This window comes from Drosophila mojavensis, unplaced genomic scaffold (genome assembly GCF_018153725.1).
Source record: "Drosophila mojavensis isolate 15081-1352.22 unplaced genomic scaffold, ASM1815372v1 contig_80, whole genome shotgun sequence".
Classification (NCBI taxonomy): domain Eukaryota; kingdom Metazoa; phylum Arthropoda; class Insecta; order Diptera; family Drosophilidae; genus Drosophila; species Drosophila mojavensis.
In genome coordinates, this window is record NW_025318906.1 from 566,058 (window position 1) to 578,996 (window position 12,939).

A 12,939-nucleotide genomic window follows, 5' to 3' on the forward strand; every position below is an offset into this window, starting at 1 on the left:
TTTAAAGCTCTAAGTTGGATTGATTAGCTGACGCCAATATTATTATTAGAGTCCTATGGAATGGTCAGCTATATATAATGTGAGAGGTTGAATGGCTTTCGTTAAAGGACTGGATAGTCAAGTTGATTGTTAATCATTTTAAAAGCACATCAAAGCTCATAGCACTTGTGTACGCAAACAGCTCTATCTAGTTTCATACATACCTGGCAGACATATCTAGAATAATGCTTTCACAGCAGCTACAATCTATCTGCACTCTTATCACCTCTTAAAAAACATACGCCACTGAAGATAGGAACTGAAACGCTGCCCGCTAATTGCTCCCCCGACTAATTTGGCAGCTTAATCCTTTGCCTCTGGCTTTGCCTCGAGCACAAGTGAAAGTGGAAACCCGAACTAAATGCGCCACGGGCCATAAACAAACAGCAGAAGCAAATGTATGAGCGAGGGGCGAGGGGTAGCTATAAGTTTCCCGTTCGCATAAAGTTCGCCGGCCACAATAAGGACTTCGCCCACGGCTCAGGGTCAAGCACACGCTAAAGCACTAAAAGCCCGGACACGGCCAGTAGCTCAAGCCGGATATCCACATGCAGACCATGCAGGAATACGCAGTTATCAGCTACGGCTACGACTCGCCCTCCACTGCGGCCTTCCTCCTCTCATCTACAGAGCTTCTCCCCCTATTCTCATCCAGCTTCCCTCCTATGGCTCCGACCCTCTTAATCTGTGCTGTACTACCCTGCGGCTCTCTCCTCTTGTCGCTCCTCCCAGCTAGCCGTCTACGGATTTTCTTCTCACCTTCTCTCCTCGCAGCGGCGTGCTCCTTCCTCTCCTTCCTGCCCTTGTCCGTCTCGCCGTTTCCTCTCCAACCGCAGCGTAAGTTGTGCTCATAATTTATTTCGATTACGCCGTAGCACGCAATTTGCGCTGCCCGAGAATCCCCCTTGAGCACACGCACACACAAAATACACACATAAACACTCCGATAAGCGAGCGCACAATTTCCGCTTCCGCTTTGTTAGCCGCATTTCCGCCCATGCGCCCGAAAGAGAAAACCCTCCACTAAGCAGCAATTAAATCAGCGCCCAAATGAGATCAATTGCAAAAAATTCGTGAAGAGCGCGAGCCATGAATGCAGTGAGAACTGCTTAAGCGAACAGCTGAGCTGGCAGAGCGCTGGCTCAGCGTGGCTCCTCATAAGACTCTAAGAAATTAGCCGATTGCATTTGATTCGTGTCTGAGTCATCGATGGACTTTGTGTCCATTTGTAACTCTTTTATGTAAAACAAAGACAGAGAGTGACAGAGGGAGAAGCGGACTGAGAGGGACAGATATCTGACAGGTAGAAATTGAATCAGTAACTGAATCATATATCAGGTAAAAGACAGCAACAACAACAACAGCAACAACAACTGCCATTAGCTGACTAATGTGGAGTTGTGAGTGGGCAAGAAGCAACTTGTATTGGTTCACCGTTTACGCCGAGGGCCAAGAGGGGCAGCTGTTAAGAGGCAGCTGAGTCTTGGCCAAGCTAAGCGCTTTAACGTTTTATAAAACGCTTCTTTTTCGATGACACCCTGCACGCATTCATAATGTGCCAGCCGGGTATGTTGACTCGGGTATACACAATACAATGAATTTTACAGCAGCGGTATCTCCTAGTCCAGCACTCTCAACCAATGTACTTTTACATGCTCTTTTTTTAAGTTTACGCTTAGAACTTATAAATATTTATGGTACACACAGACACACACACACATACACTAAGCATAATGCAGCTAGAGTTAAGCTTGACTCGAGTTCTTCTTTTTTGCCAAATAATTTTGCTACAGCAGCTGGCTCAGCTATCAGCTATCAGCGCGCGTGTGGGTGTGGCTGTGCGTGTGTGTATGGGCGCATTGGTGTGTGGGTGTGTGGGTGTGTGTTTGTGAAGCAGTGAAGCAAAGCGAATTTTCAGCTAGCGAGCGATTTATGTGCACTGACATGCAACCCAAAAGCAAGCAAGGACAAGCAGCGAGCTGCAAGCTGCAAGCTCCAGAAAAGAAAGAAGCAGAGCCAGAGACAGAGACAGAGTCAAAGCCACAGCAGAGCAAGCAGAAGAATATTTCCAGACGAACAATTGAGAAAAATATGCGAAGCACAAGGATTAGGCGAGGACATAGCACGAACAGCAGCAGCAGGAGCAGCAGCACAGAGCGTACCAAAAATTTATGTGACTTTTGCATGTGGGCCACAAAAAGGCGGCAGAAGAGAATGGGCGATAGAGAGAGAGAGAGAGAGAGAGAGAGTGAGATAGGGCGAGGGAGTTGCAGTAGACGCCATACAGACATTAGTAAAGGCCACAAAATATTCAATAACATATTAAACATATAGACAGAAAGAGATAGAGTCAGACAGATGGTGAGACAGAGAAAGGGAGAGGCAGATAGTTGATATGGACAACTCAAGTGAAGCTGCTGGGATAAATCTAAATAAGACGTGCTCGAAGAAATTCTGGACGTCGAGAGCTCGCAGCAATTGTGCAATGAAGTGCAATTGAATAGCGATATCAATGCGACTATATGCGTGTATGTGTGTGTATAAGAAATACTGTGCGAGTGTGTGTGTGAGTGTGTGTAGACAAGAGTTGGGCAAAGTCTTGCCTTAGCTCTTGTTCCGCTACTTGAGATAAGACTAGAGTTAGAGTGGAGAATTGAGCAATGCTCTAGAGCAACATTGAGCACTGTTCGTGTCACGACACGAAGATGAAGAAAGGTGAGCACGTGAGTAATACTCTGGTAATTTTTGCATTGAAAGTTAAGAGATAAGGTACGCATTCGTGTCACGACACGAGCGCCTTATTCTTACATTTATTGGGTCTCTCTTCCCATATTGAAAGCATGCTCGTGCCCCGACATACTCCAGCCATCGACTCATTTGTTGCTCCAGACAGCATCGTAAATCACATTAACACACACAGATGCAATTCGTGTCACGAGACACGCCTTGTGCTCAGCGCTAATACGCTCGCCTGCCTGTCTGTCCAATCAGAAACGGATGCGAATATCGCCTGTCTACCTGCCTCTTCTCTTTCTGCCATCTCCCCCTCTCTCTCTCTCCTCATCTCTGTCTCTGTCTCTGTTAGTCTGTGGGCGGAAACGGAAACCAGGCAACGTTTAATGGCTCGTGGAGTGAAGAACTGTTGGAATATTGCTGAATCAATTGCAACTGGCAACTGCAGCAGCAGCAGCAGCAGCAACGGCAACGGCAGCGGCAGCTTAAAGCAGCAACTGGGCAAACCGGTAAAAATTGATAATCAATCAAATGCCACGCAGAGCAGAGACACTTAATCACTGTCCGGGCAGTGGAGTCGAGTCTGGGATCAATAAAGCCAGCCACTTCCTGCTCAGCTATCCTTTTTTTCCTTCGTTCATTTTCTCTTGTTGCTGGCTCGACTTTATCAATCGAGGACGTGGCTGGGAGCTGATGAATCACAGGAAGTGGGCGCCACTGCGAATGCGTATTATCACCTGGCTTCTGATTCAATTAACGCCTTCGCTTTGCCAATTGCCAGCCAGGCTGAGATTGAGAGCCAAAGTGACGACTGGACTGGACGGGCTGCTATCAATGCGAATTCACTCTGCTGCATAAGCAACAATTTTGTGGTCAGTTAGGGGCACTTGCCACTTTGCCACTTTGCCACCTCACAATTGGTAATTGCCGTTTGCTAACTGCCAATTGCCTCTTTGCCACACTTGGACTTCGCCATGGCCAAAAGCAGAGTAACGCAGCTGCAGCTGGCAGCGGCCCACCCGATAGTGGTGAGAGCTGGCTGCCTTTGAATCAAATTTGATAACTCTGTTAAAAAGTTAACGATTCTCGAAAACAAAATCGATCTATGTAGTAGTAGGTAGATAGGAGTACATTGCTCTCATTTGAACTCTTATACTGTCGAGGTGTTACACTCGTACAGACAGTCTTCTCCTTCGATTCATCTACACTTAGACATCATTGCATTCCTAGAATACTTTTTCCTCTTATATTTGCTTTTGCACTTGTAAACTTAAACTCTTATATCCCCTGAGGCCCACACTCGTATTTTCATGTATTTTTATCTAGACTAACAGAGTGATATTGATTTAGCTGCTAGTCCTTATCAATAATATTCATGTTGGGACACTCTCCGACTGCTAAAATTCAACCACAGCACAAATGCCTAATAGAAGGGGAAAATTGTCTAGCTAAAAGCAAAATGTTGTCCGAGTGAGAGTGAGTGTGTGTGTGTGTGTGGTTTACTGTTTAGCAATTGATTGAACAATAGGTGTTGTGTTCTATGGCAATTGCATAATTTGTTGTTTGCTGTTGTTGTTGCTGTTGTTATTGTTGTTGCGCAATTAATAAAACGTCCAACTAAATTGAGAGCAACCGCAAGTCTTGACATTGCAATTGCTGCGGCACGTGGCGCTTGTGGTCGCACGCACACACAAACACACTCACCCAGACACTGAGAAGAAGTCGAAGCAGAAGCAGAGTGAGACAAGTTCAATCAGAAATCATTTCATTATTATGCACAACTTTTGTTGTGTGTTGCCATGAGCTACCGCCGCGCTTTGAACTGCGATTCAATTACACAAAGCCAAAAAGCTACGAGCGAAGCATTGCATAATTTTTGCATTATTTTTTGGGACAGAAGGGGAAAAGACTGGGGAAGAGATAGGTTGTTCATAAATCAAAAACAGCGAAACGTGAACAGCACAAAGAACCGTAAGTAAATGTCAACAAAAAGCCAAGCAACTGCTTAATACCCTCCAGAAAGTTGGCTCCAAGGGAGACAAATGTATCCAAGAGATTCCTGTTAATCTCTTAACATTTGCTATTAACAAATGTTAAGTTTAACAGCTGTGCACTCTGTTACCAGCAAATGTTAAATGGTATATGCCATCTAAAACTTCCGTTTCAACTGCCCTGCTTAGAGAGCATTCCAAAGCGAGTTTTGAAAATTATGGATTTCCATATTTGGAGACAAAGACAAACATCACAGCAGACGAAAAATTCAGCCAGACAGGAGTCAAATAATTAATGGCTCTGCGAAAGGGGACTACAAACACGAAGACTTCTGCAAAAATAACAGAAAAAAGAATGCGGAGAAGAGGAAGAAACGGCAGAGAACAAGAAAAACAAAAAGACAAAACACAAACAGAAACACGCAAAACAGATTTGCATGCACAAAACGCAGAGAGTTGAATGCAAAACGCTGAAGTGATGGCAGTGGGCGGCCACATGTGGAGGAGGAACTGCACGTCGCGTCGGTTGCCTTGGCTGCCGACAGTAGCTTGTTAGTAGCCAGCGCCATGGCCAGACCCAGACCCAGACCCAGAACCAGAACCAGCAGTAGAACCAGCAGCAGAGTCAGGGCCAGGGCCAGCAACAGTCTAGACTTTAAGTTGGCTAATAGCTGTAGCTGCTGGAGTAGCTATTTCTATAGCGAAGAGGCAGCATCCTTTCAGCTGAAGCTCGTTGAAATTTGGTTTTAGCTATTCCTATTTGATATACCCATTGCAAAATGTGTCAGCAGGGTATATTGCTATTGATAACATATATGTTGCAGGTAGAGGGGCTGATAACAAAGACTTGATGTATTCTAGCTCTATTCGTTTGTATTTGATGTTATAGTATACCAGTATACAGGTATAACAATATAACAGTATAACAACACTAACTATCTATGGCAGTATAATAGTATAACAATATTACAGTATAACAGTATATATGTATTAGAGTATCACAATGCAACTTTATCTATATGCATGACATAAGAATGTATGTGCACGATTTATAGAGAACCAGAGTCCGGTTAAATGCAGGTCATTCGCTAGTCGTGCACTCCCCATGCGAGCGCTCTCATTTGCTTCGTTTTCTCTGTAAATTTGTACTAAACCGAATTGACGCTTTTTTGTATTACTTATTTGGCGACCATTATTTGTGCGGATGAAGTCAACCAGCAAGCGGACTCTTGGCCTGGGTTTCGCTTTTATTTTGTATTTTTTTCCTTTTCTCGTTAGCTTTGGCTCTTTGTGTGTGTGTGTGTTGAGCGCCTTTTCATTCGACCCTGCACTTGATAATGAAATATAAACGTGGCAATATGTGAGAGAGACTCTATCTGCCCTCTGTCCGTCCCCCTGTGTGTGGCCAGCAGAGAGAAAAAAATAACAAAGACAAGCAAAAGCAAGAGTCGAGTCCTTTTACGAAAGGACTTCATTTCGAGGTTCGACGAAAGCATAAATTAATCCGATTTAAGCAGCTGAGTGGCTTATTTTTATGATTTTTTGCTAGCGCTCAGCGGTCAGTTCATTTTTTAGCTTAATGAGCCACCAGAGAGGGATAGAACAAGAGTGAGAGAGAGCCAAGATTGTTTGTCAGTTTTGTTGTCGTGTGCAGCATTATTACTGAGGTAACTGAGGTAACACTAAATCCCAAATTGAGCCTCAGCAGCAGATGCTGCACACTTTGGCAACACGCGCGCTCATTAAATGCCTCGACAGCCACGCCCCGAGACGCAGCGCGGCAAAGGGGGAAGTTTTAATGCACTTGCAACGCAGCAGCTGCCTTGGATGCTGCCTCAAGTGTGGCATATTCTAAATTCAATTGAGCTTGAAGTGTTCAAAAGGCGCCAGGCCATGCAGCTGACGGCTTACAGTGAAAACACAGTGAGAGAGAGAGAGCGAAAAAGTGAGAGAGACAGCGAGGGGTTGTTGGTGGAAACAGCTCAGCTACGGCTCAGACACCTTGACAGACAAACAATAAAGCTAGAGCACGGGCAAAATTGTTGGGAAATCAGGAAAAGCGCTGATTACAGCTTTGGGACTGCGCTTCAATCTCTCCGCCTGTCAATTTGCCCTTCCCACAGTTGCAGCACAAAATAGTTTTCAATTTGTATGGATATATTTGAATATGTACTTATGTATATATAAATACTTGTATTTTTTCAATTTGTATACACACATATCTAAAATATTTGTTTAAATTTTTTATCAACTCATAAATGTTGTGCTTCTTCTTTTATGTTATTTATATATCATGAATGTTTTTACATATAAATATACATGAATATTTTTTATAATTTCTCAACAATTTCGCCTTTCTGTGGAATTTATGCTGCGTGATTTTCGCATAAATTACAACAAAATTGGTAAACGTTTGCCCTGGGCCAAATGTTTATATCTAGAGGGCATGCACAAGGCCATAGTTAGTCTCATGTCATGATTACTAACCAGCGTCATCTCTCTCTCTCTCTCTCTTGTTTCTCCTCTAACAACTATAGCAATAGCAATAGATATTAGAATATCTAACATGATATTTCATTCCAGCATATCTGTTAGTCAATCAAAGTCTGGCTACAAAATATTTACATTTTAAAGTTTTGGCCATTTTTTTCACGTTGTGTTTTACATAGTCTAGCCGCTAAATTGGCCAAATAAAAGCTAACAACTGCTAATGGGTTTTGCTACACAACATTTATCGACCTGCTCTCTCGTTGATGTTGTTTATGTTGTAGTTGTTGTCGTTGTAAAACATTGTTTTTGGTCCACTCTAATTGATATGAACATGGATTGTCATTAGGTTAATGCATCAATTGATAATGGAGTCGGGTTTTATGCCAATTAATTGAATTAAAGAGCAATTAATATACGTACATGGGCTAAAAATACACTGTTAAAAACAAGTGTTGACAGCCAAAGTTTTTTATTTTCAAAGTGTATATAGAAAACATTTGATATATGCACAGAAATGTCTTGCACTTGAGCAATGGAAATGGAATTATTTTTAAATAACTTTTTCTGCAGACACAGAACTAAGAAAGAGAAAGAGAGGGAGAGAGAGAGGTGTGTGTGAGAGAGAGAGAGAGGTGTAGACATAGCATTGACATAAATCAACTCAGAGAACAAGCTGTTTAAATAGAAATTGCGCATTTCTATACAATGCCACGCCCCCGCTCTCACTCTGCCTCTCCCCCTCTCGCTGCCGCCCACTGTTGCGCCATTAGCAGCTGAACTCATTTGTAATGCCAAAGTAAACAGAACATTCTGTTGCTGCTTTTTGGTGGCGTTTGAAAATGTCAACGAAATAAATTCGGTTTGGCATAAAATAAAATATTTACACATTGGCAAATGTTGTCACGCTTAAACAATTACCAAAAGCCTTTGTTGCGGTGCCTGCCTAGCCCGAGAGAGAGACAGAGAGAGAGAGTGAAAGAGAGATGAGAACAATAACGATATTCAACTAGAACAAAACATGGCGAGTTGCACACCTTTTTCTATTTATTCATTGATTCAAATTCCAATTAGAGAGCGTTCATATGGATGTATACTAGGTATGTGAAAGAGGTAGAGATAATCATCGGCAATCTTTAGAGAGAATCACATTAGCAATAGATCAATTATAATATAGTCAATTTTGTTTCTTTTCTCTTTTCTCTTTATTAACCCAAATTCCAATTAGCCTGATCATATCATAGCAGTAGTAGGAGCTGATATGCAATATATAGAAATAAAGAATCTTGAACTTGTTCAGTTCAAGTTCACAAGTTCAAATGCCCCTCAAAGCTTTCATTTGTTTGTCAACTATTTAAGTGTTATCAATGTGAAATGTTGACATTAAGCTGACAGTAGCTTCACATGAGCTTCTGTTGTTTATGGAAACGCCTTATTATAAATGTGATTCGAACCCTTATCTGAGCGCTGATTCACGAACACCCCGGAATAAACACAATCGAACCGAACAGAGCTCGTCACAGTTTAACTCGAACGCAACATTTTTCGATTGCCCCATTTCATTTATTGTTTGTTTGTGAGGTCAGTGTCAAACCATGCAGTGATTCATCTGTCCACTCGGAAATATGCCTGAGTGCGATTGCGTTTGCAATTGCGAATGCGAATGCGAATGCGAATGTGCATGCTATTACGAGTGCACAAACAAATTGCAGTCACTCGATTGACATGCCATCAAAGCCCATTCACATCAACTTCAAAGCTCAACTGCCGTGAGATTGCCTCAACTCTAATCAAATCTGAAAAACAGCTCAAAATTCCTATAAAACGAAAAAAAAAATTTAACTTTTTCGAGTAGCTCGAATCCAGCCTTGATTTGAATAGCAAAATGAGTGGAGTGCTCTAAATGGAAGTGCTCTACTATCGGATGTCCCACTATACATACGGCCACTCCTTTAGCTCTCATTCTGAATTTTTATTTGGATGTAATTATGACTCCCCTCTGTGACTCCTCTCTGAATCCACTCTCTCTCCCTCTCTCTCTCTTCTCTATCTCATCTCTTTCTTTTCTCTACTAACTCTTCTATCTCTCTTTTCTCTCCCGTCTTTTCATTCCCTCCACCTCTTGCTCTAGTCTTTCTAGAATATCTCTCCACTCTCTTATCTCAGTCTTCTTTTTACCTCTCTCTCTATTTTAAAGCCATCCTTATCTGAAGTAGATTATAAAATGGCCATAAAAAACACAAGTCCGACCGCAAATGCTTGTCAATTATTTAAATTACAAAATCTCTAGGAGTAATTTCAATTTTAATGTTCCATCTGTGACCCAATTGCAAAAGCCATAAACATAATCTCCGCGGCTCATAACTCATATTCGTTTATCCATATTCAGATCTTTGCGCACATTTTTTGTCTCATGGCTCACAGCAGCGACCCCCCGAGAGTATACACATGTCAATATGTATGAGGTATATAAATATAGATTAAGATATATATTACATAAGCGGATATATACATATACCTACATATATATGAATATATTCGTGCAAAAAATAGAAGCTCTTGAATCTGTGTGAGTGTCGCTAGAAATGTTAAAATTATTAGAAATAATTAAAAAATGTTTAACAATTTGCGCACACACACACTCGCACACTATCTATCTATCTCTCTCACTCTCTCATACTCTATGTGTGCGTGTCTGCATATAAAATATCTAAAATGGCTGCAAAGGAAATTTCATTGGAAAAAATGTTTGGTAAAAACTTTTGGCGTTCCGTGCGCAAAAAACCCGCGCCAAAAAAAAATTATTAAAAAAAAAAAAAAAACAAATTGCTACAAATTTATTTTTAACGAAAACCAACAAATAAATAAAGAAAATCCGAATTTCAGCATTTAAACGCATAAATAAATTAACTGCCCAACTAATATTTTTTTCCACAATTTTCCGAGCGAACTTTTTTCCCACGCGCTCAAATATTCGGATTGTTCAATAGTTGCAGATTTAAGTAAAAATCTGTGTGTAATTGAATTTTGTGTTCAGCAATTTAATGGTTAAAATCGGGGCGTGGCACTTACCTTTTGCACTAGCAGGGGCTGGGCGAAGTCGACGCCGCCCTGCAGGCGAAATCCCCAGGGCTGGGCATCGAAACGTGACAATTTGATTTGCAGCAATTGCGGTTGGGCCATTTTCCTATTGCACTAAAATTCGGAATCCAGGAAGGAAGGAGGGTGCTGCAAATAGAAAGAGGCAGAGATATGCATATGAGTAAATATGTGTGAAAACGTAGGTCGTATACTTGATATCACGTAGTCGACTAATTAAGCTATGCAAACGTAAGAAAAATTCTCCAAAAAAAAAAAAAAAAAGGAAAACCCTCGAAATATGCAACTCCCACAAATAGAGATATTACTCAGGCATGTGTACACACTACAAGCTAATCCCAACATGCCATACTTTCTCTCCCCCTCTCTCTATCTACCATCCGTAGTCCTGCTGCTGGGCAGCCTTGATCTCTGCGGCAGATGCAGCTGCCAGCGCATTCTCGCATGTAAAACAGAAAAAAGAGCAGCTCTAGTGCCAAAACTGCCAACATACTTTAGGCTCAAACTAACCCAAACAAGCTGGCAGAATTAGAGATACCCTGGAAAGGAGTTATAGAAAGGTTACATTCCACATGTAAAAGTTAACATAACAAAGAAACGTAATGCTTTTTTTATACATAAATTTCTAATGGATTTTAGTAATACCTAAGACCTAACAATATCCAATTAAATTATTTACTTAAAGATACCCTAGGATCTATTAAATTATTAATATATATATCAAATTTTGAATTATATATATAACTAATATACCCCATAGTCTAAGCTCAACAGAACCTTGTTAGATATCACCATTTTTTTCTCACTTTCTGTACCTCGCTCACCCACTCTCACTCTGTCTGCTATAGCTCCTGTGTGTGTGTGTGGAAAAACGCATTCGAGTGCACATGCTAACGGGAGACCCAGTTGTGTGTAAGTGCGGCTTACATGGCTTTTTTCCTGCTAGTTATAGTCGTCATGGCTGCTTTGTAATTTGTGCAGTGTAGGAGGGGTGAGCGTCTATGTAGATGTGTGTGTGTATGTGTGTGTTGATTTAGTTTGCTGCATAACAATTTTGCTGAGTGTTGTGTTTTTTATTAGTAAAGACGGTCGACGCCTCTTGGCTCGGCTCGGCTTGGTTTGGTTTGGCTCGGCCCGGCCCGGCCCGTTCAGTTCCGTTCCGTTGCGATGCAGCAAAGGCAAAGGGAAGACACTCAAAGTGGAAGTAACTACATTAAGCTATTAAAACGACAGCAGCTGCCAAGCGGCAGGCGGCAAGGCGGACAGGCTGAGAGGCAGCCAGGCTGTCTACAAAGGACACACACACACACAACACATGAAACACATGAAACAGAGACACATTTTAGCACACACAGCAGTTTAATTAACGTTAAGTGCGGGTGGTAATGGCAACAGCTCGATCTACAAGTCACGGCATGCATACATATATGAAAGCGAGAGGGAGCGAGTGAGCAAGCGAGTGAGCGAGAAGGAGAGACACGGAATAGCCTTGAGTTGGACCACATTTGCATGCAAATGCCTAGAAAGTCGAGCGCCCATTAGAAGCGGGCACTGAAATAATTTAATTAAAATATTAAATAAAATGCGAAGAGCCAAAAAGAGCGACGCGTCGTCGCCCGAGTGCAGCGCCACACACACGTGAAACTGTGCAAGCATAAATGCCAGCTGGAGTGCCCGATGCTGAGATTCCAGATATCAACTACAAGTACACCTGTCTGTGTGTGTGTGTGTGTGTGTGTGCGAGTCTGTCTGGCTAATTACTCGCATTAGAATTGGGCTTTAATGGTCTCTGCCATTTGGAGCATCTGCACAGGTCTGTGACTACTAATATCTAGCTCAACAGCTCTTCACGAAGAAGATTAGCGAGGAAGCTGAAGCAATATGGAGCAGTGGAACATGAGCAGCCACATAAGTGGAACAATGGAATAGGGGCATTTGAGCAACAATGCATCGATTACCCAAACATTTGTGCCACTCAGACCTAATAATGAGCGCTAATCACTTGCTCGAACACTAATTGGGAGCGGAGCATTCGCTAGCGGAATATGGAAATATAGAAAGTAGAATACTACTGAACTACAACTAATACTAATGCTAATGCCCATGCTGACACTGATGCTCAAGTCAAATTCCTATGCTAATGTTTAATCTAATAATTATATTAATACTAGTATCAAATGAATACTCATAGCAATAATATTTCTAATACTAATAGTAATTCTATTTATAATACTTATACCAATATGAATACCAATGATAATGCCTAACAAAAATACTCATATCAATGCTTGCTCTTGTACTAACACCAATACTCCTACCAATACTAATACTGATGTCAACTTCTTCCCATACAGTCTTACTCACAATAATACCAATGCAATGACAATGACAATTATAATAATTGATAGCTTTATTTGCTCAACTATGTCAACTTCCTGGCTGTCAGCTTTGACCTGACTGCCAACTTGATTGGTCGAACCCTGACAAACGAACCAACACACACACACACACAAATATATGTATATACATTGTATATACAGACATTTATCATTAACTTATGCCCGATCCATTGGAGCTTTATGACTAATAA

At 41.6% G+C, this 12,939-nt stretch overlaps 1 protein-coding gene across 18 annotated transcripts in view; it reads right to left on the reverse strand.

Moving 5' to 3' along the window:
- LOC6578270 (PDZ and LIM domain protein Zasp) overlaps positions 1–12,939 on the reverse strand; it is a 64,486-nt gene that overhangs the window by 37,215 nt on the left and 14,332 nt on the right. For all 18 annotated transcript variants that reach the window (XM_032729952.2, XM_032729948.2, XM_032729953.2 and 15 more), the window contains one exon: positions 10,323–10,478. In XM_032729952.2, coding sequence (XP_032585843.1) covers positions 10,323–10,433 — 111 coding nt within the window. In that variant the 5' untranslated portion in view covers positions 10,434–10,478. The remainder of the gene's footprint in view (positions 1–10,322; positions 10,479–12,939) is intronic.